At 59.3% G+C, this 25,133-nt stretch overlaps 2 protein-coding genes and 1 long non-coding RNA gene across 14 annotated transcripts; 1 reads left to right on the top strand and 2 right to left on the bottom strand.

Moving 5' to 3' along the window:
* The first annotated feature begins 3,095 nt into the window (after nt 1-3,095).
* LOC131758559 (chloride channel protein ClC-Ka) lies at nt 3,096-24,886 on the top strand. Of its 11 annotated transcripts, none has more exons than XM_067016643.1 (23): nt 3,096-3,317; nt 9,858-10,082; nt 10,385-10,561; nt 12,120-12,196; nt 12,799-12,905; nt 13,555-13,683; nt 14,408-14,536; nt 15,521-15,660; nt 16,007-16,084; nt 16,179-16,257; nt 16,797-16,922; nt 17,298-17,382; nt 17,493-17,594; nt 18,141-18,225; nt 18,482-18,655; nt 19,119-19,188; nt 19,352-19,462; nt 19,825-20,038; nt 20,931-21,064; nt 22,722-22,810; nt 22,958-23,041; nt 23,793-23,879; nt 24,373-24,886. In XM_067016643.1, the coding sequence occupies exons 5-23, from the start codon at nt 12,806-12,808 to the stop codon at nt 24,418-24,420; spliced, it is 2,064 nt and encodes a 687-aa protein (XP_066872744.1). In that variant the 5' UTR covers nt 3,096-3,317; nt 9,858-10,082; nt 10,385-10,561; nt 12,120-12,196; nt 12,799-12,805; the 3' UTR covers nt 24,421-24,886. The 11 variants fall into 11 exon arrangements, with proteins under 11 accessions (XP_066872744.1, XP_066872757.1, XP_066872751.1 ...); XM_067016650.1 differs by lacking the exon at nt 3,096-3,317 and adding an exon at nt 7,842-7,995; XM_067016656.1 differs by lacking the exon at nt 10,385-10,561.
* Nucleotides 3,974-7,893, bottom strand: HSPB7 (heat shock protein family B (small) member 7). 2 transcript variants are annotated; one of them, XM_059066761.2, is made up of 3 exons: nt 7,508-7,893; nt 6,917-7,050; nt 3,974-5,750 (listed from the first exon to the last, which is right to left on the bottom strand). In XM_059066761.2, exons 1-3 carry the CDS (start codon nt 7,683-7,685, stop codon nt 5,571-5,573), a joined length of 492 nt encoding a protein of 163 aa, XP_058922744.1. In that variant the 5' UTR covers nt 7,686-7,893; the 3' UTR covers nt 3,974-5,570. The 2 variants fall into 2 exon arrangements, with proteins under 2 accessions (XP_058922744.1, XP_058922734.1); XM_059066751.2 differs by having other exon boundaries at nt 6,917-7,062; nt 7,508-7,814.
* Nucleotides 14,710-18,058, bottom strand: LOC136792809 (uncharacterized). Its single transcript, XR_010837267.1, has 4 exons — nt 17,977-18,058; nt 17,524-17,601; nt 16,406-16,550; nt 14,710-15,362 (listed from the first exon to the last, which is right to left on the bottom strand). It is a non-coding gene; the product is annotated as an uncharacterized lncRNA (long non-coding RNA).
* Nucleotides 24,887-25,133: the final 247 nt, after the last annotated feature.

Below are 25,133 nucleotides of genomic sequence, written 5' to 3'. Positions count from 1 at the left end.
CTTACTGAAAAGCTGTTGAGAGAATGAATCAACAAAGAGATGAAAGACTTTACTGAACCAGTGAGTGGAATGTGTGAATCAGTGAATGTGCTTCCAGGTTGGCAGTTATGCCTAAACAGGACTGTGTCCCCAGTGCCCTAAAAGTGCCTGGTACATAATAGGTGGTCAAGAATTGTGTGGGAAGGAAAGAAGGAAGGAAGGGAGGGAGGGAGGGAGGGAGGGAGTAAGGAAGGAAGGAAGGAAGGAAGGAAGGAAGGAAGGAAGGAAGGAAGGAAGGAAGGAAAGAAGGAAGGAAGGAAGGAAGGAAGGAAGGAAGGAAGGAAGGAAGGAAGGAAGGAAGGAAGGAAGGAAGGAAGGAAGGAAGGAAAGAAGGAAGGAAAGAAGGAAGGAAGAGGGGGATGAAGGGCCAGATTTGCTGTCCTGCTGTCTCCTCTCTGGCTCCCTGGGGCCAGCAGCCTCGCTTTGTGCCCTTCAGGGAGGCACTTCAGAGGGCCCCCACCCAGTCTAGCAGCCCTCAGGCTCCCATGGAAGGTTGACCCTGTGTCCAGGCCCTGGAGGGCCTCAGAGCTCAGGACTGGCCTGGCTGGCTGCCCAGGGTGAGCCCCAGGCTAGCTGTGCTGACTGTAAACACCTCGTCCCCTGCCCAGAGGCTCCTGCTTCAGGCACCAACCGAGCAGACTCAAGTCACCATGTCCCTCAGGACCCTCTCTTGTTTGAGGGGAGAGCCAGAGGGTGGAAGCTTGGTTTTCCCTGTTCAGAAAACAAGCACAGATATATATATATATATATATATATATATATATATATATATATATATATATATTTAAGCACGGAGATTTTAACAGGAGCTTAGCATTTATCAAGCTTATACTAAAACACCATGTCTCTCGGTTGCTCACAGTAGCCCTGGGAGGGGGTTACCTGATCTTTGTTTATGATGAGAAATTAACGCTTCCAGGTGCTTTTCTCCCCCACCTCGACCCCCAGGGACCAGACAGGTCTTCTGAGAGGACCCTGGGGAACCTACCTTTTAGCTCCGCCTCACCTGCTTTTCCTGGAAAGAAGACCCCAGGTACAGGGCAGCTCCTCTGCCCTACCAGCCCAAGTCTTGGTCTTTTTTTTTTTTTTTTTCATTTGGTTGCACCAGGTCTTAGTTGCAGCAGGCAGACTCCTTAGTTGCGGCAGGAGGTCTTCCTTAGTTGCAGTAGCAGGGCTCCTTAGTTGCGGCTCGTGGGCTACTTAGTTGCAGCACGAGAACTCTTAGTTGCGGCATGCATGTGGGATCCAGTTCCCTGACCAGGGATTGAACCTGGGCCCCCTGCAGTGGGAGCGCAGAGTCTTAACCACTGTGCCGCCAGGGAAGTCCCCCAAGTCTTGGTCTTGATGGAGCCAGAGACAGTGTGGGTGAACTGGGGGTGTCAGGATCCAAATCTAAATGAAATAACAGGGCTCTAAATGAGCCCTTCTGGGCATTTTCAATGCATGGCATATGTGGGCTAGAGTCAACCACCATGTGCCAAGCCCCTTAAGTGAATTACAGAACGACCACAGCAGGTAGTTCCTATTAAGCACCATTTTATGGTGCAACGGAGGCACAGAGAGGTTAAGTTACTAACTCAAGATCACAAAGCTCGGGAGCAGCAGAGCCAAGATTTGAAGACAAGCGATGTGATTCCAGAGTCCACAATTGACCTTCCACGCTTTACTGGGGCTTCTTAGCTTTTTAAAAAATTCTGCAAACATTTACTTAGCTCCTTTCCCATGCCAGGCTTGGGAGCAAGAGAGCAGAATAAGGCAAATTCTGCCATGGCAGAACTGGGATCCAAGGCAGACTGAGAAGAGGATGGGGGCCGGGGGGAGATGGAGGGGTACAATGTTGGAGGTGGGTCAGGGAAGGGTGGCGTGGGGATGGGGGGTTGGTCTAATAGAGAAGCTCTGGTCTGAAGTTCTGGAGTCCTGGATCTTCACCTCATCTCTGCCACTGACTTGCTGTGTGACCCTGGGCCAGATCCTACCCCTCCCTGGGCCTAGGTCCCACCATCAAACCATGAGGAGTTTGGAGTGACTCCCAGAGGACACAGGGCTGGCCAACCAAGCCTCAGGGTCTGCCCTCACCCCCAGGCATGTGCTCCTTTCATCTGAATTTGAGCTTCTTTTTTTTTTTTTTTTTTTTTTGCGGTATGCGGGCCTCTCACTGCTGTGGCCTCTCCCGTTGCAGAGCACAGGCTCTGGACGCGCAGGCCCAGCAGCCATGGCTCACGGGCTTAGTTGCTCCGCGGCATGTGGGATCTTCCCGGACCAGGGCACGAACCCGTGTCCCCTGCATCGGCAGGCGGACTCTCAACCACTGCGCCACCAGGGAAGCCCCTTGAGCTTCTTTTAAAGACAAGTTTTGAACCTAGCGTTCCTTGGGCTCTGTCTGTGACTCCGAGCTGGTAGCTCTGTAGGGCTTTCTAGAGGAGGAGGCTTTTGGCCTGGGCTAGGACTTTGAAAGTGATGGAACCTAAGTCCTCCACACACCTCTGGCACCACCTGACCTGGACCTTCTTGCAGGTCTCTAGCCCTAGAAGGCTGCATCTTTTCAACCGCCTCGGCCTCCTGCCCACCCCCACTCCAAAAGCTCTAAGATGTAGGAGTTCCCCTTTCCTGTACAGGAAGGGAGCAGGGAAGCTGCCTCGGCCCTTTGGTGGTGGAGGACTGATCTGGGGCGACCCAGCAGAGGACCTGCTAGAGTCACAGACAATGATTCAAATTCCAGCCATACCACTTCCAAGCTGGGTGACCTTGGGCCAGTTGCTTGACCTCTCTGAACCTCCTGTCCTCCTTGGTACCTACCTTGCGTTTGCGATTGTTGTGGGGATGAGCTTGTGTTTGGCACACACTAGGTGCTCAATGGGTGGGGCTGATATAATTATTATTCACGGGGTGGGGGCGGGGCCCAGGGCCCGCAGCCAGGCCTATATTTAGCCCAGAAAGTGTGGGGAACCAGTGGAGACAAAGCGTGGCGGCCAGCCCAGGCGCCAGGGGGCGGAGCCAGCGAAAGAAAGCCTGCAGTCCCCACGTCCCCGCCCTCCTCTTCCGCAGGGTCACCTTGGCAGGAGGGCACCTTCACTCTAGACGTGCCCAGTCCCCAGCGGCCGCTCTGTCCACGGCGCAGCCCTCATCCTCTAAAACCGGCATGTGGGGAGGAGGCTGCTGGGGCCTGCGGGGTGGGGAGTATTCGGCCCCACTGGTGACTTAAGGAAATGCCCCCTTCCCAGCCCAGCTTCCTGCCAGCCCGGCCCAGGGAGGGACGCCGCTGGGGTCGGGACGCCAAGGTGAGACTGACCCCAAGTGGGAGTCGAGGGAGGGGGAAAGCTGGTCCGGCTCCTCCCCCCAACTCCTCGCCGATGAGTGTCAGGGCTGCAAATAGCCCAGTGGAATCAGTGAGTCACAGAGGCTGGAAATACCGCTCGCCCCGCTTCCCTCCCCTTCTTCCCTCTGCACCGAGCTGCGCGGAGGAGCGCCTGGAACTCCGATTTCAGTAGCGCAGTCAGCTTCTCAGCCAGGTTTCAGCCGGGCTAGGCCCCTGGGGCTGTGTGACCCTAGGCTAGTCACTTGGCGTCTCTGGTCCTCTGAACCCATCTGGTACGAGATAGGCTTCAAGAGCAACCCAGTGCAGCTGGCCCAACTTTGGTGTCCCTGTGCCTGGGACAGTGCCTGGCAGGTAGTAGCAGGGGCTGGCAGTTGGAAGAGAAGGCGATGCAAGGTTTTTCAGAGAAATAATTCCCAGATTATTGCCCTGGTGGGGCTGGGAGCCAAAGGAGGAGGCCGAAGGACACCCACACTTCTGTGAGGTCTTGAACTTTGCTTGAGCTACCACCCCTGCCCCCAAATCCCAAGAAAGGTGTGTCTGTTCATCCTCGGCCTTCGCACTCTGCTGCCTCCAGCCCCATCCCAAGTTTGAAAACTTCAGGCGGGTGATCTCCAGAAGTCCATGATTCTGTTGTTTATTGTGTGTGCAGGGTACAATGCCAGGACCCTCCTCTGCACCACCCACCCAGTCATTTCCTAAGGGCCCCAGAATGGCAGGGGTGAGAGGGCACCTTACAGACCACTGACCAAAGAGGTACAGAGGGCCGAGGCTGGCCTTGCCACTTGCTCCAGGGGCCCCGACTAACTGGGAACCACCCTTACCCATCACCCCTGCTTCTGTATGTGGGAGACTGAGCCAGGGTCACCGGGGGCAGTTGGGGATCCCCAGAATGAAGGCAGACGGGAGGTCCTTGCCCTGGACTGGGGACTAGGAGGGAACTGGGGTGGGACTCTTCCTGTGATTAGGACATTCTCCAGCAGGAAACTGTGGGCGCAGGGTGCTCAGGCTGAGAGGCAGAAGGAGAGAGCTACCCCCCACTGCACGGAGGGCTGGGAGGGCCCTTTGAGAGCAGCTTCTGACATCGTGGGTTCAAATCCAACCGTCGGTGGTGAAGTTGGGTGCTCAACTGTTCAGTCTCTGTCCCCATTGAGAAGAATGGAGATTGTAAATCTGGTTTTAGAACGTTCCGAATTTGGCTTTAACCAGCGGTAATGTTTACTATTTAAAGAACAGAGGTAACTGTGCACGTGCATGTGTGTACGCCTGTTTGTGTGTGTGTGTGTGGTATACACACACCAAGCCTATAGCTTCATGGATTATAGAGGGCAGGATGGGGGAGGTGAATGGCCACAAGAGAAGGTGGGCAGGAAGCTGGGGTCCTACCTTGAGGACCCAAAGGCCCAGACACGCTTCCTCTGTTGGGTAACCTGTGTGCGGTGGAGGCAGCCCCGGGAGCCCAGGTGTCTGGGTGGGAGGGAGAAGGCTCAGCCCCACCCCTTGGCCCAGGCTTACCTGGGGGCACGAGCAGGTAACAGACGGTTCACACGGTTTATCAGGAACCAGCTGTACTGGAAAAGCCCCATCTATATACAGACACAATGGGGCCTTGCGCTGGCACAGCTGGCCGGCTGGGGCACCTTGTGGGCAGACAGCCTGGCAACTGGTTCAGGGCTTGGAGAGCCGCAGAGGGGAAACGGACCACCGTGGCTGTCTCCCCTGGCCTCCCTGTGCCCGGGCAGTTCAGTTGAGCTGGGCACCTCTGCCTCTTCCCCTCCCCTTGGCCAAGGGGGTCCCAGGTCCCAGGTCCCCAGTCCCCCTGCTCCTGTCCTGCAGAGACTCCATAGATCAGAATTTGTCTGTCTGCCCTGCAGATTATTTGCCCGGAGATCCTGCCTGTCCCAATGCCCCTTCCCCAAACTGGGTTCTTCTGGACCTCCTGTTCCCCATCCCAATCCCTTTATTCTGGATTAAGGGAACGAGGCCACATCTGGAATCTGGGGGCCACGGGAGACGCAAGGGGGTCCCTGGCCTGGCCTGGGTAGAGCAAAAGGCCACATTGGAGAGGATGTGACCCACCTGGGGCCTGGGGTGGAGGTGTCAGGGCCTGAACCTGGGCTGAGCGTCCCGGAAGCTGTCATGAGGGGGTCAGGAGAGTAATTCTGGCCGGCCAGTGGGGGAGAAGATGGGGGAGTTGGGGGAAGGGAGGGGGAGGCCCTCAGATTTTTATCTCGGTCCGGAAGATCTGCTGGACGTGCTCCGTGTGTGGTTGGCGCCGAGCCCGGATGGTGAGGCTGCCGTCCTCCCTCAGGGCTGAGGTCACCGATGTGGGGTCTACGTCCTCCGGCAGTTGGCACTTGTGAGCAAAGGTGTTCATGACCGTGCCGTCAGCTGCCAGCTGGGGAAGGGGTAATGGGTCAGGGCAGGCTGCCCCCCACCTTGTCCTGCTCACGTCAAGCCACAGCCCCTGCTCCCCAGTCTAACCCCAGCTGGGCCCCCACGTGCTGAGGGGTTCTGCTCTCAGGTGCAGAGGCCCGGCCTAGGGGCTGGCTAGGGCTGAGCAGGGACAGGTGCCGAGGTGCTTAGAGGAGCTCCAGTGGTCCCGGGACAGAGGCAAGGGCTTGGTCGGGGGAGCTCAGATGGGGAAGAGACTCAGGGGCAGAATCTGGAACTCCTGAGCAGCAAGGAGATGGCACAGAGCAGAGCTGAGCCCTCTTGGATACTCGGATACACGGTGTCCACCGTCAGGGCTCGGCCAGCGGCCCCTCCTGTGTGACTCAGCCAGCACATAGTGTCCAGAGGAGCCTGGGGCGGCTGAGTCACTGGCGAGGGTGGCAGGGCTGGCACGTGCTGCCCACTGGTCCTGGTGCCCACAGCCCTTGGCTTCCCTGAGAGGCGCCCTTCGGGCATCCAGCCTCCTGTGCTCAGGGGAGAAAGCCAGGCCAAGGGGGATCCAGGGGCAGCCTTGGGCCGACCCTCTTCCCTAAGGAGCATCAGGGGCTCTGGCCCTCTGGGGGCAGCATCCCTGTTCAGCGAGGGCCACACCCTCCTCCAGGGTGCAGGCCTCCTGGGCACTGGGACTCGGAGACCCTACTGACCAAGTGACCCTGAGACCTGTGGGTGGAAGGAGAGTGGGGTTTGGGGGGTGTGTGACCCTGCACTGCAGGGCCTCTGCGCAACCTGGGCCTAATTCAGGGGTCCGGAGGTGAGGGACCAGTGAGCCCCCCACCTCTCCAGATGCCCACAGGAAGGGCTGTCCTGACTCAGCCTGCATCTCCCCCCTCTCATGTCCCTTCTCACCTCCCCGCAACATCCCTCCCCCGCTCCCCCATCCCCTGTGGCTTCCTCAGCTGCTCTGGACTCCGGAAGAAAGGATCTGGGAGCCTGGGGCAGAGAGAGGCGGGGACGGGGTCCCGGGGCCCACCGGCTACAGGAGCGAGGCCTCTAGTTTGTCCTGGGGGTTGGGGGGTACTGGGCAGGGTGCGGGGTCCCGGGATGAGTGGGGACACGGGGCAGAGGGTACAGGCGTGGGGCCCAGGGTCTGGGGGCGGGGAGCGAGCTCACCTTCTCAGCTCGCACCTCGATGTTGTTGTTGGACGTGGTGACGATGATGTCTTCAGGGGAGAAGTCGCTCACGTCCACGGCAAACTCATAGGCATCTCCCAGGGTCTTGATGTTGCCCTGCCCCCCGGGACGCGCTGTGGGGAGGGCTGCCGTGAGCAGAGCAGAGGACGGGCTGGCACTCAGAACCCAGGTCTCCGGCTCCCTTCCTGGAGGGAAGGGGCTGGCCCCAGGGCCTGAGCTCCCCCTCAGCCAGCCAGTAGCTGCCACCCACCCTCCCTCTTGCAGCGCTGGGGGGTGTGATGGGGCCTTACCCAGCACAGGTGGGGTGGGTGTGTGTATATGTCTGTAGTGACCCACCCCAGGCCTGGAGGAGGGTGCACGTAGCTGAGCCCCAGGCCAGAGCTGTTTCTTGAAGGCCTGCCTGTTCTCATGGCCACGTCTGTCTCTGTGGCTACATCTGTCCTGGTGGTCACACGCGGCTGCAGCTGTACAGCACCTGTTCCCGGCAGCTCGGCAGCTGCAGCCGCATCGGATGGTGCCCTGGAGCAGGTGTCCCCTCCCTGGCGCCTCCCCTCCCCACTGGGGACTTGCCTGGGAAGGCCAGGGGCTCCGAGTGGGGCCGCATGAAGCTGCCGAAATCCTCGGAGAACACACTCAACGCTTTCTCCATGGGTGGCTCCTGGGCGGGAAGGGTGTGGGAGGCCGAGGAGGAGGAGGAAGAATGGAAGCTTCTCTCCGCTCTGAAGGTGGAGGAGGTCCTGTGGCTCATCCACGGGCGGGCGGCCGGGCCCTGGCCAGAGGGCAGGGTGGACAGGAGGGCGCGTGGACAGCAGGCTCGGAGGGAGCGTGCCGGGCCCCGACTACCGCCGCTTTATAAGGCCCGACCGTCCCTGGGCGCGGGGCCAGCCCCTTGTCTACCAGCTAAATTTAGTCCTCTCGGTGGCCCAGAGGGGCTGGAAATCTTCTCCAGTGAGACGGCACTGCTGACAGTCCAACACAAGCAGGCCCATGAGGCTGAGCTCACTGCCCCCGCATTCCAGGCCGATAACTCCAGCCCCGGAGCCTCCCACGGCAACGAGGTGGGGACCCATGCTGTCCCCTCGCCACTCAGACCCCTGGGCCCGCCTCAGGACCTTGTGTGTGTTCGGTGTTTCTGTGTCTCCCCCCACCAGGTTGCAAGCTCCTTGAGGACAGGGTTTTGTCTCTCTCCGTCCCCTCTCCCCCAAAGTTCCAGCCCTTGGGGAGAGGGATCTAGGTGTGGGTGATCAGGGCAGAAAGGCCCAAGCCTCTGGCTCTGCGGAGAGTGGGAGATGCAAGGTCAGGAGGTCAGGGGTGCGTGGAGGACCCCCACCCGCTGGACCCCTGTATGAGGCGAGGGGTTCCCTCCCTCAGGGCAGATAACGTTCACAGCCATCACTTAGGAAGGACTGAGACAGCCCTCGGGGGGGGGGGTGGTATAGAATGTGCAGCTGTTCCCCTGCCAGCTCCAACGGGGACCCAGATTTCATGCTTATCTCCCTCCCCCCACCTCACCGACCTCCCAACTCTGGAACATTTCGGGACCCAAGAGGAAAAAGCAGAGGCCGGGCTAGGGCTTGGGCCTGGACTCAGGGGAAGAGAGCAGATAATTTAGTAATGGTCCTTAACAATACAGAAGGTTATGTTCCCAGGAAACGTCTGCTTCAGACATCTCCAGCTCAGAGGAGTTGCCGGGGGTGGCAGCGGGCAGGGTCTCCGTCAGAGGAAAAGGAGAGCTCCGCAAGACGATCATTCTAGCTCTGACTTCTGAGGTGCCTGCTGGGCACCGGCTCCTGGCTGTGAGCCCTCCAGCATGGCCTCATTTGATCCCCACCCTGCTCAGGAAGGAGATGGTATTCCCATTTTATAGATAGAGAAACAGAGCCTCACAGGGAGCCTGGGGCTTGCACAAGAGCAAATGGCAAAGCTGGTATTTGAACCCTGTCTTATCTGATCCAAACCCCCCAGGAGGCCGGGGTGACCTGAACATTCGTGTATGGAGACAGTCTGGTCCCGAACCCCCTGAGAAGCCCCTCTGCCCATGCACAGATCATGCGGGAGCAGGGGGTGAAGCAGGGAAGGCTGTTCTGGGAGGCCGGGGGTCCTCTGCTGCCCAGGTTGCAGTGTGGGGCGTCTGCTCCCCGCTCCAAATCCTGCCCTTCCTTCCCAGATCAGCTCCGGTTCCTCCTCCTCCATGGAGCCCTCTCTGATTGCTGCAGCCCACACCGGGGGGGGGGGGGCCTGCCCAGGTGCCCGCTGTACCAACTGGCTTTGCCCACCCCAGCACCTGAGTGTGACGTGGTCTTCCTGGGTCCTCTCTCCCCTATCACACTGGCAGTTCCCTGGGTTGGGGGTTTGCCTGTCTCCCCGTTAGATTGGGGGCTCCTGAAGGTAGGGACTGTTTCTCTTTTCTCTGGCTCCCACAACATTTCCTCCCTGCGGCGGTTGGCGGGGGGACCCATCAATGCGAGTGACCTCTGGTGCTGGTAGTCCGTGAAGTGGGGTCAGGGTGGTGGCTGGAGCCAAAGGGATCTGTCTGTCTGGTGGAGATTCCTACCTGGATTGTGTCACCCATCCTGGCCGACGGGGTTCCAGTAGGGCTGCCAGGAAGTTACCAGCACTGAGGTGAGATGGAAAGATGGCGGGGGTGGGGGTGGGGGACCCAGAAGCCTGTCACCCGCCAGGGAAACAGGAGCCAGTGGCTAAATGCAGACACAAGGTCATGGCGCTGAGGGCCTGAGTCACTGCTCCTGGACGTCAGATCTCATTACCCACCCCCGCCCACCATCCCTCTCCCCCGCTTCCCCCCATCCCTGAGGCATCCCCCACACATGCACTGGATCTACTGACTTCAATGGCCAGGAGGGACCCTGAAAGGTCATCAAGGCCTTTCCCCTGTCTCTGTGCATGTCTCTCCTTTCAGATCCCGGGGACAGAAGGAGCTTCAGAGATGATCCAATGCCTTGAATCCCATACCTGCGAGGGCACCCCCAATCACTTGGAGGGCCTTTCAACAAACACAGACTCTTCTCATGTACCCCAAGATTCTGATCTGGGGTCTTGGGAAGGGACCAGGAGTCGGCTCCCATCAAGTCCCCACTCGGCCAGCCCACAGGCCAGCGTTCGGAAACCACTCATCACTAAGCAGGTATCTACTGAACACCTGCTATGTGCCGGGCGCCGTTGAGGCTCTGGGGGACTCGTGATGAACGAGGCAGAGAACGAGCCATGCCGCCATGGCTCTCAGGCTCCCCTCATTGGACAGAAGAGGAAACTGAGGCTCCGAGCGGTGAAGGACCCATTAGGGATGGGAGAGCTGCTCTGGCATCAAGCTCTCACCCTTCACTGCTTGATGCAGGAGAGGGAGAAGTTGGGGGCTGGCATGAGGGGGGAATGGCTTTGGGAGGGACTTGCCACCAGCACCATGTCCCTTTGCTTCACTCCTCCCAGCTTCCTGATGCTCACAGGGCCGGAGGTGACGGTGTGGACACGCGGTGCTGGCTGGCTGGCCGATGCCGGCTATGAGTTGGAGCCAGCAGCTGCCCGAGACCAGAGATGGGTTTGGGATGTCAACAGGGCGGCCAATGATCCTGTTACTGTACACAGGTTGCGGCAGCCGAGGCAACGGTGGGCCCAGGTCCATGCAGAGCAGCAAGCCTCCATCCCACCCCTCACAACACACACATGCTCCTATTTGGGATGACCTTGGCTGACATCTAGGGGCAGAGGGTGGCTCAGGGCCTCAGGATTTTAACAAGTCATTGAAGGGCCATCGTGATTTTCAGAAAGGGGGCTTTGTCTGGAAGCGGGGGGGGCAGTTGTCCCAGATCTCTTGCCCAAATCTTCTAAAAGTGATATCAGGCACAAATCCTCTGCTTTGTGCCCAAACCCTTGCCCTGAAGCCTTAAGCCAGAGGAGCTGGAGGAGCTCTGGGAAGAGGGAGAGCCACAGAATCTAAGTCTGGGTTCAGCCTCTGCTTTGTGACCTTAGATGAGTGACTGCACCTCTCTGATCCTCCATTTATTATCTGCAAAATGGTGACGCTGTCCCTGACCCACAAGGGTGCTGGAAGGCTGAACTGGGTTCCAGACCTAATGTGCATGTTCCTACATTCCGCTGGGGTGGGACAGGGTCTGTGGCATTTACGTAGACGCCCCAAGCAGAGCCACTGCCCCTTGGGTGCTGTGGTTTGAGGCAGTCTTCTCAGGCTGGAGGGTCTGGACATGAGGATCTAGCCCAAGTTCCTCCCCTCTGCCCAATTCCCTTCCCCCGCTCCAGCTTGTCGGCCCCCTCCTCAGCTCTGAGCAAGGCAGGTCTTCAAGGCAGGACCTCGGAGAGGTGTGAAGCCTTTGGAATCAGGCAAACCTGGGTGGAACTTTTGACTTTGTCCCTCAGCCTCTGTGACCCCGGGCAAGCAAGCAGCCTCAATTCTCCGAAACTCCGTTTCTTTATTTAAATATCTATTTATTTATTACTTATTCATCTATTTTGGCTGCACCGTGTCTTAGTTGTGGCACTCAGAATCTTTGTTGTGGCATGCGGGATCTTTAGTTGCAACATGCGGACTTCTTAGTTGTCGCATGCACGCGGGATCTAGTTCCGTGACCAGGGATCGAACCCTGGCCCCCTGCACTGAGAGTGTGGAGCGTTACCCACTGGACCAGCAGGGAAGTTCTGAAACTCCATTTCTTTAAAATGGCCTAATACTGCCCACCCCGCTGGGTTTCTCTGAGCACTCACTGATTTGGAGGAGGGTTGAGCACAGTGCCTGGTATATAGCAGAGATGCAGTAATAACAGCACCCCTTCCCTATGGGTCCTTCTCTTCCTTCTCTGCTCTTTCAAACCCCTCCCATGCCCAGCTCTGAGAACCCAGAGCCCTGACCTTCAGCCCCTGCAGCTGACCCCTCACCATCCTGCTGTGTCATGAGCTTCCCCCTCCCAGGCCCTGTGTACCCCAGCCGGTAGCCGGGTTGGGTGCCACCCACCTCTGTGCGGCTCTGGTAGGTTGGGGAGCCCCTGCCCCTCGTCCCTCCTGGCTGCTCTGGCCTGCACCACTCAGCTGGCCGGGGCAGTTCCAGTTGGTTTGTCAAGGACATTCTTAATGGCCAGGGTAAACCCCGGCGGGGTGGGGCGGGGAGGAGGGGGGGCCAGGATGTTGATTGGTGGAACACACACCTGTCCAGGTGCACCTGAGCTGAAAGCAAAGGCGTCTCTGTCAGAGGAGGTCCGGCTGGGGCCACAGCAGAGCGGACTGACAGAGGTGAGGGGCCGCCGGGTGCAGAGCTGGGGCAGGGACTTGGATGGAAGCTGCCAGGACCAGGGCAAGGCAGGGCAGGAGCAGGAGGCTGGGGGGCAGGGAGCCAGCACCTCCTTTGCGCCCTCACGGCTTCTCCTTCTGGGCCTGGGGTTTTCCTGACTCTGGCCTGAGCCGGGGGTGGGAGGAGGAGCAGAGAGGGGCTTGGGGAGTCAGAGTGGTCCATGGGGACCCCACAGTGAGACAGTGACTCCCCTGAGCAAGGACACTGCTCTCAGCGGTGGAAGCAGACAAACGTCCAGGGAGGGTGGGAGCGGTGGCCACAGGATGGGGAAGGGGGCTCTGAGCCTGGGGTCCTGCCTTGATTGACCTGCCGCTGGACATGGAGGGGACAGCTGGGAACCGCCGCCCTCACCCCAAACATTAACACACACACTCGCGCCCTCGGGGCCACCCCCTCAGGAATGAAGGCACACCAGACTCACGTCCCCTCCTGGAAATGCCACCTTTCCCTTCTGTCTGGGAAGTAGACATTGGAAGGGCCCAGTGGCTGGGTAAGGGCGTTGGGGCAGCTCACCAAGGATCCGTTTGCCTGTCCACTCCCTCAGGGGCCTGATGGAGGAGCTGGTAGGGCTTCGTGAGGGCTCCTCGGGGAACCCTGTGACACTTCAGGAGCTATGGGGCCCGTGTCCCCGCATCCGCCGAGGCATCCGAGGTGACAGCTAGGTTCCCTCCGGCTCCCTGTCGAAAACCCCTCGGGACATCACCCTCCCCAGGTCCGCCTCCCCACCCACCTTGGAGCCCAAGAGCTGCCGCCCCCCCCGGGCGGCGGGGAGGGAGGGGATCTGTCTGCCAGTCTGCGGGACAGACGTGTTAGATGTCTGCTCTCTGCCCTTTGGGAACGCAGCCCCCCGGGCCTGATCACTGTGCCGGGGACCTTGCTAGGGGCCCAGTGGGTGCTCTCTGGCCTGACACCAGGACGGCCCCACTGGTCCTGGGACAACAGAGCAGTCTCTCTAGACTCTCGTGTCCTCTAAGCTATGGCCCCTGCATTGATGCTGCAGAAAGTGTAGCTCCCAGCCCTCCCTCCACACCCTGCCCCCTCCGTCGTCGTTCTTCCATAAGTACCTCAGGAAGGGGCAGGGGTGGGGGGGGCGGGTGGGTCAAAGGTCCCCTCCTGGTCTGGCGCCCACCGCGCTGCCACCTTCACTTGCACAAATCCTGCTGACTCTCACGTGGGGCAGAGCCCCCTCCCAGCCTCCCTGGATTGGACCACCTGGCTCCAGCCCCACACAGCCCCTGCCCCCCCCCCCGCCCCGTGCCCTCACTGGGCCCCGGGCTCCGACCCGATGCCCTTGCCCCAGGTGGCCTCGAGTGGTTGAAGCAGAAGCTGTTCCGCATGGGTGAGGACTGGTACTTCCTGATGACCCTCGGGGTTCTCATGGCCCTGATCAGCTACACCATGAGCTTCACTGTCGGGCGTGTGGTCCGAGGTAACCCCTCCCCGGCATGCACGCCTGCTCTGGACCCGGGGCTTTCGAGCACGCTTTTGGGATGCCAGATGGGCCGCCAGGTGCAGCGGGGGTGGGGGAGGAGGCCTGGGTCTGGTCCTGGCTTTGCTCTTGACTTGCTGTGTGACCCTGGGCAGGCTCCTGCCCCTCTCTGGGCCTCAGTCTCCTCATCTGCACAATGAGTGAAAGACCAAATATTCCTTCGTCCTCTGAGCTCTATGCCCACCGCTTCCTGCCGCCCCTGCTCCTTCTCCTCCCTCCTTGCTCTCAGCTCAGTGACTGTGGGGGAGAACACTTGTCTAGACCACCAGGCATAGAACATTCTCTCCCCAAGCTTCGGCAGCCTCTCTCCACCCTGAGGTCTCCCTGGAAGAGGGAGCATGGGGCAGGAAGTGTCTAACACACCTTCTCTGGGAGACTTGCTCAGGTGGCATTACGAGGACCTGCCATGCACCAGACCTCATCTGAGAGCCCATTTGACAGATGGGGAAACAGAGGCTCAGAGATGTTGAATGGCTTGCAAAGAGTCACTCAGCTAGGGAGTGCCAACACTAGGATATGATCCAGGGTCCTACTCTTGCCTCCTCTGCCACTTACTGGGTGGTCCTGGGCCACCCCTCTCTGAGCCTCCATTTCCTGGCCAGCAAGTGGGTGCCTGAGGGCTGCAGAGCCTGTGGATGGCTCCCTGACTCCCAGCTGTCCCCAGCACACAAGTGGCTGTACCGGGAGATTGGGGACAGCCACCTACTCCGGTATCTCTCCTGGACCGTGTACCCTGTGGCCCTGGTCTCCTTCTCCTCAGGCTTTTCCCAGAGCATCACGCCCTTCTCGGGAGGTAAGCCCATTGCCACGCCATTCGCCTGTTTGCCTTGCCTCTCAGTGCCCACTGTCCCTCGGGGCTCCTGATGGGGGGAGGCAGGAAACAGTAACCCCATTTCACAGCCAGAGAAGCCAGGCTCAGAAGAGTTGTTTAAGTTGCCTGAAGTCACACAGTGAGAAGGACAGATCTTTTTTTTATATATGTAAATTTATTTATTTTGGGCTGTGTTGGGTCTTCGTTGCTGTGCGCGGGCTTTCTCTAGTTGCGGCGAGCGGGGGCTACTCTTTGTTGCGGTGCTTGGGCTTCTCATTGCGGTGGCTTCTCTTGTTGCGGAGCACGGGCTCTAGGCGCGCGGGCTTCAGTAGTTGTGGCGCGTGGGCTCAGTAGTCGTGGCTCGCGGGCTCTAGAGCGCAGGCTCAATAGTTGTGGCCCACGGGCTCAGTTGCTCCGCAGCATGTGGGATCTTCCTGGGCCAGGGCTCGAACCCGTGTCCCTTGCATTGGCAGGCGGATTCTTAACCACTGCGCCACCAGGGAAGCCCCAGAAGGACAGATCTTGCTTGATTCGGGTCACTGTCGGCTCTGCTCCCTTTCTGAGGCCTCCTCTGGGCCGGCACCATGGTTCCCCAGGGAGGGGCTCACGGAAGGGAGCATCTCTTCCAGGCCTCTCAGCTCTGCTTTCAGCTCCAGGCCAGCAGCACAGGGGAGCTGCAGGGACGCATCTGGGTGGCCTGAGATTCTCTCCTAGGTTCCCCCGCATCCTGCAATAGCTGACTGGCAGGACCAGCTAGAAGAACGTAGTAGGCAATTCACATCCCCTCTCTGACCCTCAGCTTCCTCATCTGCAAAATGAGTGTAGGAATTCTAACTCACAGGGTTTAGGAGACCTGACAAGATCATGATGTGAAACCCTGTGCAGGGTAAAGTGATAAGGGTTTATCTAGAGATTGTCCCTCCTCTTGCTCCCCACCCCCACCCCGTCCATCCATCCCCTGCCAAGGTTCTGGAATTCCGGAGCTGAAGACCATTCTGTCGGGCGTGGTCTTGGAGGACTACCTGGATATCAAGAACTTCGGGGCCAAGGTGGTGGGCCTCACCTGCACCCTGGCCACGGGCAGCACCATCTTTCTGGGCAAAGTGGTATGGACGGCATGAGAGCACCCCACCCCGCCCCACCCTGCCCTCCTGCGCCCTCTGCCTTTTCTCCATCCCCACCGAAGCTAGGTCAGGGGGAACTCAGGCCAGGGCCTGCCTTCGCGGGGCTCAGTCTCGGGGAGGAGACAGGCCAGGTCCCCAGAGTGTGACAAAGGAAACTGGGGAGATGGAGGCATAGGGAATGGGTGGGGCAGCCGGGCTGTCTCTGGATGAGGCTCCCTCTACCCCCCCCCCAACCCTGGGTCCTGAGGGAGAGGAAGGGGAGGAGCAAGGGCCCCGGCTCCCCCCAAGGGGCGGACCCTGTGCCCTGTGCGCACACCTCCTCTGGCAGGGCCCCTTCGTGCACCTGTCTGTGATGATCGCTGCCTACCTGGGCCGCATGCGCACCAAGGCCATTGGGGAGTCTGAGGTAAGGGGCTCATGGGCCCCCCCTCCTTGGAGGAGTGAGACGGTGGGGGGAGGGCGGGAGCTGCCTCTCAGCGCGGGACTCCGGATCCCCGCAGAACAAGAGCAAGCAAAACGAAATGCTGGTGGCGGCAGCGGCGGTGGGCGTGGCCACAGTGTTCGCAGCGCCCTTCAGCGGTGAGGCCCTCCCCCTGCACCCCGGGCTCCCACCCCCGACCCCCCCGTCCCTCCCCTGGCGGACTGACCAGCTCGCTCCTCCGCCCAGCGGAGGAACCTGCAGGGAGGATGGCGGCTAATCCGGTCTTGGTTGTTACTTCAGTCTTACCGGGAGGGCAGAGCCGCCGCAGGGTGGAGGTGGGGGTGGGCGTCGAGATGCTTCACGGTCACCTTAGACAGACTTGGGTTTGCAACTCAGCTCGCCTTGTGTGACCCTGGGCCGGTGAGTTCAGTTCTCAGCCTCATTTCCTCATCTGTAAAATGGGGATTGTAATCGTCCCCACCCCAAAGGCTGTTGTAAGGTTTGAGATGGCCGAGAGGAGCGCCTACAAGCCTGTCCCCTGGGCAGGGGGCTCCCGCCCTGCCCTCCCCTCCCCTCAGCTCAGGACCAAAGAGAAGGGGTGGCCCTGTCTGTTCGGGCTGTGGGAGCGCAGGACGGGAGCGGTCGGGGCGCTGGGATGGGCGTGGTGGTGTCTGTCGAAGCTCAGTGTTGCCCCCAGGCGTCCTGTTCAGCATCGAGGTCATGTCCTCCCACTTCTCGGTCTGGGATTACTGGAGGGGCTTCTTCGCTGCCACCTGTGGGGCCTTCATGTTCCGCCTCCTGGCTGTCTTCAACAGCGAGCAGGGTGAGCCCCGCCCTAGACCCTGCCCCCTGCCCCGCCTTCCCTCCCTCCTCCCTCCTCCCCTCCCTTCTCGCCTCTCTCTTCCCTTTTCCCTCCTCCTCCCCCTCCTCTCCCTCCTCCCTTTTCTCCTCTGTCTTCTCTTCCTCCTCTCCACTCCCCTCCTTCTGGAAGTGTGGAAACGAACTGACCTGTATTGAGCATGAAGGATGGATGCTCCGAGGGTAGAAGAGGATGAGTCTGGCCGGGGAGGCAGGGCCAGGGAAAGGGTATTTGGGGGCAGGACGTGGCAGCACCTCCATTCCTGCCTGTTAATTCTGAGCCTTCGGTTTGGCTGCGGTAGGATTGTGGTCCCTGATCTCCACTCCCCTCCTTTCCCAGAGACCATCACCTCCCTCTACAAGACCAATTTCCGGGTAGATGTCCCCTTTGACCTGCCAGAGATCTTCTTTTTTGTGGCGCTGGGGTGAGTGGATGCCTCTGGCTCCTCAAGAGCCCAACTGGGGGCCTCCCCCAGCCTGAACTGCTGTCCTCGGTTCCGGCGAGGGGCTCTGGACTCCCCTCCCCTCCCTGCAGGGCCATCTGTGGCATCCTGAGCTGTGCTTACCTCTTCTGTCAGCGGACGTTCCTCGCCTTTGTCAAGACCAACTGGGTCCTCTCCAAACTGCTGGCCACCAGGTGGGCTCTGAATGGGGGCCAGGGACCCCTCAGGGTGATGCCCCTAGACTCTCCTGAGCCTTGTATAGAGATCCCCACCCCCTCACCAACACCCCTGTCCAGGTCCCCATAGTAACTGCTGCCCCACTTACTAGGCTCCCAACCCCAATATTTGAACCCTCCCTCCGTCACTAACCTCCCTCCCCCTCACTGAACCCCTCCTTCCCCGTGGAGCCCCCGGCCCCTTACTGAGCCCCCTCTCCTTTCCAACCTTGTCTGCCCCTGGCGTTGGCATTTCAGAATCAGCCCTCCCCCACCTTGGCCGGTCCTGCCCTGGTCCCACCTGCCTGGCGGGCAGCCTGCCTTGTCCCAAGCTCTCCTATCAGCCCCGAGCCCTGCTTACCCGAGCGGTGTGGGGCTGACCCCCACAAGTCCCCTGCTCCTGTGCCTCTTCCTCCCGTTCCTGCCTCGGCGTCAGCCCCCAGGGGGGCGGGGCTGCTCCACGGGGTGGGGGGAGGGGCAGAGGACGGCTGGCACTGGAGCTGGCCCTCCACCCCCACCCCACAGCAAGCCTCTGTATTCGGCTCTGGCCGCCTTGGTTCTCGCCTCCATCACCTATCCCCCTGGCGTGGGCCGCTTCATGGCTTCTCAGGTAAGGGGTGCTGAGCTGGGGTGGCCAGAGGGGGGAACGCCCAGTCGTTGTCCAACTCGTGCCCGTCATCTCCCTTAATCCCCACAACACCTATAAGGGGATGGCTGTGCAGCTCCAGGAGGGCCAGAGCCCTTCCCAAGGTCTCCCCGCAACAGGAAGTGGCGAGGAGGATCTGAGGCAGGGTCAGGCAGTGGGGGGGGTGGCAGGGACTGCCGCCCGGCCCTCACGCAGAGCTCCGAGCTGCCCCCTTCTCCAGCTGTCCATGAGGGAGCATCTGGACTCACTGTTCGACAATATCTCCTGGGCGCTGATGACCCGGAACTCGTCCCCACCCTGGCCCTCGGAGCCCGACCCACAGAACCTATGGTTCGAATGGTACCACCCGCAGTTCACCATCTTTGGGACCCTCGCCTTCTTCCTGGTTATGAAGGTGGGCTCCCGGGGTCGCCAGGGATGTGCGCAGAGCTGAGGCCAGCCTTGGGCGGGATGGGGTACCTCCCATAGCATGTACGTAGCGCAGGGCCTAGGCCTTCACGCAGACTCCCTGACCTGACCTCTGCCCGCTGTGTGGCCCTGGGCAAGTTGCTTCAGCTCTCTGAGCCTCGGTTTCCTCATCTTTAAAATGGGCGAGTTACTGTGCCTACATCAAGGAAGGTTGAGAGGGAAGAAAGGAGAGTCCCTGGCACAGGGCCAGGCACACAGTAGGCACTTTGCCAGGGTGGGGATCCTTCCCCTGGGCACACCTTCCCTCACCCCAGATCCTGGCGATGGGCGTGTTCCTGGGCGTCCTCCTTCTCCCTGGGAAAGCCCCCTGTCCCCTGTCTTGTCCCTCCCTTGGCTACTCTTGTCCAGCTGCCTCTAACCTCTGCCCCCTCGGCTCCCACCACCCACAGTTCTGGATGATGATTCTGGCCACCACAATCCCCATGCCTGCTGGGTACTTCATGCCCATATTCATCTACGGTGAGTCTGGGGTGTTGAGGGTCTGAGAGACGCAGGGTTATGGGGACATGGCTCCTGGTCCACCCACCTCCCCAGGATGGTACTGAGGTTGATCCCCAGGGATGGAGGGCTGTGGGGACCGGATCAGCCTGGCTCCCTGTCCTCACCCTAAATCTGTGACCAGGAGCTGCCATCGGGCGCCTCATAGGGGAGGCCCTCTCTGTTGCCTTCCCAGAGGGCATCGTGGCTGGAGGTGTCACCAACCCCATCATGCCCGGGGGGTATGCCCTGGCAGGTGAGTCAACCGGGTTCCCACCGGATGGGCAAACATCGTGGGTCTGGGCTGGACCCGGAGAATCAGCCAGCAGTTCTGCGGGGCGTGGGGAGGTCATTAGCCTCCCAATGAGCCCCACCCTTCCCTGAGCCCCTCCCCTTAGCCTCCATTACTCTTCTAGCTCCTGTCTTGTCCCTGATGCCCCCTCTTCCCTACTGATCTTTCCCTCACCAAGCCCAGGCATAGGGCACTTCCAACAGTGGCCAATGTGTGGCCTCTGGACACTTCCCACCCCAGCCCATGGCCATAGTCACAGCAGCCTTGCCCTCTGCATGAAGCTGTTGCCTGGCCTGAGCCCCGCTCCCTGGCTCTGCCCCCTGCAGGGGCTGCGGCTTTCTCAGGGGCTGTGACCCACACCATCTCCACAGCATTGCTGGCCTTCGAGCTGACCGGCCAGATCGTGCACGCGCTACCTGTGCTGATGGCAGTGCTGGCAGCCAACGCCGTCGCCCAGAGCTGCCAGCCCTCCTTCTATGACGGCACCATCATCGTCAAGAAGCTGCCATACCTTCCGTGGATCCGGTGCCGAAATATCAGGTGAGCGGTGTCTGCTCGGGCTGGCTGACTGAGGTGATGGTGTCTGGGTGGGCTGACCTTGGACTTGGGTGAGTGTGAGAGGGGCCGACACATGGCTGCTCCCTAGTCTCCATTCTCTCCAGCTCCCCGTGTGACCTCGGGGGGAGTCCTGGGCCTCAGCGTCTTACTGGTCATCAGTCGGTCTCCACAACAAGAGGACAGATATCGCCCATTTGTCAGAAAGTGGGGCTCAGAGAGGTGCCATGTCTTGCTCCAGGTCACACAGAGAGTCAGCACCAGGTCTGGGAGGTCCCACCCCTCCCCCTGCTCCTGCTCTGCTGTCCTCACTGGGGCGTTGGGAGCTGGAGGTGGGACTGGAATACTGCAATGGAAATGAGCTTCGAGGTCCTTACTCAACCAGACAGGGCCGAGCAGCCTCTGTCCCCAGAGAAGGAGGACTAAGAGACTCTGAGAGTCCTGGGTCCAAGGCCCAGCTCCAAACATGTGCAAGTTGCCCCCTTCTCCAGACTCAGTTTCCCCATCTGTTAAATGGGGGTGGTTACTCCCGTGATTTTCAAACTTTAAAGCTCTTTTTTCCCTTTATGCCATGAAACTTTTCTTCAAATGAAATTCTCCAGGGATGGCTTCTGAATAAAACAGAGCAAAGTAGAGCTGGTCTAGAGGGGAGACAGGGGTCCAGAGGGCTGGGAATCCAGAGCCAGGCCACAGGCCAGCTGGTCCCCAGGTTCCTCCCTCCCCACCTTGGGGTGCTAGGAGCTGTTCATCCCAGGACTCTCTTAGACCCTGCCCACGCTGGAGAAGCAGCAAAGCTCCTCCTGGGTCCCCCCAGCTTGTCCAGGGGTCTGGATAACCCGCCACCCCAGGACCTGATGGGAGCACCCCTCTGCCCCAGCTCTCGCCATGTAACTGTGGAGCACTTCATGAACTGTACCGTCACCACGCTGGCCAAGGACACACCGCAGGAGGAGGTGGTCAAGGTCGTGACCTCCACAGACACTGCCGAGTACCCCCTGGTGGAGAGCACAGGTGCCCAACAGGAAGGGGGAGCACAGATGGGGAGGGGCGCATTCTCTCTACCTTCCTCTTGGACCTGGGAGGGTCAGGCCCGGGAATGGGTAAAGCAGGGCATTGTACTTATCAGGCACCTGGATCCAAAACCAGGCTCTGCAACTGTGTGACCTTGGGCAAGTCACTTCACCTCTCTGAGCCTCAGTTTCCTCATTGGTAAAATGGAGGTAATAGCCATCCTACTCGGGGAGCCGGGGTAGGATGATGGGAGCACTACTAGGGCCTCCCAGAAGGCTCCTTCCCTCAGTCTCCCCTCCAGGCATTCCCCAACTGAGTCATCTCCCTCAACCCTGTTGCCATGAGAAAGGCATCCTTTTAGAGAAAAATGAGTGGGGGCCCTTGTTAAAAGACACACATAAGCTGAATCTTGGGAGAGGATCTAGCTAGAGAGCATCATTTCTCTCTAGGACAAGAACAGTATGAGTGGGAAAGATAAGCTGGGGCGTAGGGAGGGGACAGCCATGCCCCACTCAGGGCCACTGTCAGCCCATATGTCCCCTTTGTGCAAATGAAACAAAATGCACACTTGGCAAGCATAGCACAGCTGGATTTTGATCCCCACTTGTCCTTTGGGCAGGTATCTTGTGCAGTGAGCAACCCGCACAACCGTATGGGTCATCCCCATACCTACCCCAAGAGGCATAAAGCTATTTATGAGCAGCAGAACTGTAGATAAATCCCTTAAGCTCTATGAACTGCAGTTGCCACATCTGGAAAATAGGGAGGACAGAGTTGTCAGAGGTTCTCATCCCAAACGCCAGGCCCTTCTCCCCACCCAAACTGGGACACCTATAACATTATCCCATTGAACACGCCAAACATCACATTTGAAAATATCTGCACGTGGATGAACCCTCAAGAAACTTCACCACCTCTGCTAGAACAAGACAAACTCCACTTCTACCCTTAGAGCCACAGGAAGCAAAGAGTTCCCAACCAACACAGGCCAAGCCTGTGGGACCCTGCTGCTCAACCAAGAAATAGCTTTGATTGTTTTTGTTTTTAAACAGGGAGCATTTGCATGTCCACTTGTAAAGTTTCTATTTTACTGGACAAAAAGCAAAAATGTCAGCCTGTCCCTCAAAACTAAATACCTGCAGACTCCAGTGATACCCTGGAGTGAGGCTTGCCAAGCCTCCAGCACACAGGAGGACCTCAGAACATGGTGGCCTTCCGGGTTCATGCCTTCACTGGGCTGAGCCAGTGAAACTTCCTATGGGAAATGAGGGACAAAGCCCAGCCCTGATGCACAGACATTTTCATGCAGATGTCCCAGACCTGCTCCTGCCTTGAGGCCCTGCCAGGTGGGGCATCTTGGGGTGGGCAGGTTTTACCTCCCGGCCCCCTGGCAGCCTTACCTGGCCACCCTCAGCTACCACTCCTCCACGTCAGAAGCTGAGTGACGTTGGGCAAGACAACTAACCTCTCTGTGCCTCTGAGCCTCGGTTTCCTCTTCCGTAAAATGGGTGATAATAGTTCCTGACCCATAGATGCTGTACGTTCCCGAGAGTCATGAGAACACCCAGCACAGTTCTTGGCACATCGTAGCTGTCCAGTAAACGTAAGTTCCTTTTTCATAACGTGGCTTTTTTCCTCTCCCTCTCCCCTTGTCCAGAGTCTCAGATACTGGTGGGCACCGTGCAAAGGGCACACCTGGTGCAGGCCCTCCAGGCTGAGCCATCCTCTTGGGTTCCAGGACACCAGGTGAGTGCTCATATGAGGTGTCAGTAGAGGATGGGGAGTCAGCAGGGTTGTGAGGGGAGAGGCCAGCTGATAGCCTGTGGTTTGAGAGGGGCTGCCTGGGGAAGGGCGAGCTGTCCCAGGCCCCCATAACCCTTCCCCCATCCCCAGCAGTGTCTGCAGGACATCTTGGCTGGGGGCTGCCCCGTGGAGCCAGTGACCCTGAAGCTGTCCCCAGAGACTTCCCTGCACCAGGTAATGGGGAAAATTTGGGCCGTGGGCAGACAGGGGCCCTGGAATACAGGGGAAGAGCCTGAGAGGGAAACTTGGCTCCAGCTTCCTGGACATGCTATGAGTCTCTCTGTTGCTCCTGTGCCTGCTTCCTCACCTGTGGAATGGGCATGCAGTTCCCGCCCTCTCAGTTCCAGGGCTGTTGGGATGATGTAGAGACTAGGGAAGAGGGAGAGCTTGGGAAACAGAAGATTCTGGATGGAGAGAAACAGTGGTTAAAAATATGTCTTTTCATCAAGGCACACATGGGTTTCAATTTCAGGTCCACCACATTCTGCCTGTGTGATCTTGGGCAAAGTACTTAATCACTCTGAATGCTGATCCCCTCCCCCCTGCAAGCACAGAGCCTGGCACATGGGTCATGGAGGGACAGAAGCAGGTTGGGGACCTAAGGGTGGCCCAAACCCCTCTGTGCCAGTGGATGACGCCAGATGATGCTGAAAAACGGGTCCTTTCCACTAGTCCCTTGTGTGGACTCTGGGGACCCCTGGTGGTCACACTGGACATTGCAGGCCCAGGTCTTGGTCTCCCACCCACCATCACAGCTGTCCAGCCCTCCCAGGCTCAGAAACAAGGTGGGGTGGGCACCACTGGGACAGAGCCTGGCCCGAGCCTTCACCTCTGCTCAAAGCTCCCAAGCTAGGAAGAAACTGAAGCCAGAGGGTTGGGGTGGGTGCCACCTATCCTCCAGTGTTTGCTAACCACCCCCCTGCAGGCACACAACCTCTTCAAGCTGTTGAACCTTCAGTCCCTCTTCGTGACGTCTCAGGGCAGAGCTGTGGGCTTCGTGTCTTGGGTGGAGGTACCATGGTCCCGAGGGTGGAGCAAAGGGGAGGAGCCACGCTCGAACAGGCTGGGGAGGTTGGGGGCACCAACATTCTGCCATCAAATTTGGAGGGGCCTTGGGACTTCCCTGGTGGTCCCGAGGTTAGGATTCTGCTCTTCCACTGCAGGGGGCGTGGGTTCGATCCCTGGTCGGGGAACTAAGATCCCACATGCCGCACAGCAAGGCCAAAAAAAAAAAAAAAAAATTGGGGGGGGGTGCGCCTCATGGGATTCTGATGAGCCTCAATTCCTGGCCCAGAGCAGCTAGCCACTTGGTCCAGCTACCTCTACCTTATTTTGTGGCCAGCCCTGCCATTTTCTGGGCCTCGATGATCTGATCTATGCAATAGGGAGGCACTGGCTGTAAAATTCACTCCAGAATCAACCCTCAGGGGAGTCAAACTATACTGGCGCCCCCCCCCCCCCTTGCAATCTCCTCTACATCCTCCCCACTCTGTTCTCTGTTCTAGTTGAAGAAAGCAATTTCCAACCTGACAAACCCTCCGGCCCCAAAGTGAGCCAGCCTCTGGCAAGATGGAACAGGGCCCCTCAGCTGCCCTGGTGAAGGAGGTGGGGCAGAGGTCCTGCCTCTCTCCCCCGCCCCGCCATCATAATGCACCCCTCCCCTCCAGCCCAGCTCACCTCCTCGGCAAAGTAGGCAGCTCAGCTATTAGCACTGAAGAGGCCCCATAGAATGGCCCCACGTCCCATTCTCCACGAAACAAGTGCTACCTGCCTTGAAGGACAAATCCCCCTCGGGACAGAACTCAGAATGCAAGACAGCAGAAAACCAGCATACGGTGGGTGCTCCATGAAAGAATCAAATTCACGAAAGAGGACATTGGTATATTCTGTCGCCAAGGGCACGCAGAGATGCCCTCTGAGGGTTGTATGACTCCCAACCGGAGGCTCCTGAGAAAAAATAAAGCTGATTGCCAGAGCCGTCCGTCCCTCCTCTCAGCATCCAGGGCGTTAACTTGCCACCTTAGCAAGGCCCCGTTCGCCGGCCCTGAGTGAGCTCTTGGGGGCCCCCTGGTGGTCACGTGGGCATTGCAGGCCTGGGGCCTGGGTTCCCACGCCTCCTGTCCGCCCTTCCTGGCAGGGAGTTATGAAAGCAGGTTCCCACCAGGTCTTATGATGCTTGTCCTCATGTGTAAGCACGAGCCTGTGGCCCAGTTTCCCTCACTCCAGCAGCCTCAGCCTCCTCCTTGGCTGAGCCAGGGTTGACAAA

The sequence above is a fragment of the Kogia breviceps genome, chromosome 1 (genome assembly GCF_026419965.1).
Source record: "Kogia breviceps isolate mKogBre1 chromosome 1, mKogBre1 haplotype 1, whole genome shotgun sequence".
Classification (NCBI taxonomy): Eukaryota; Metazoa; Chordata; class Mammalia; order Artiodactyla; family Physeteridae; genus Kogia; species Kogia breviceps.
Note: the sequence above shows the minus strand (reverse complement) of the source record. Positions and strands in the feature narration are given on the sequence as shown.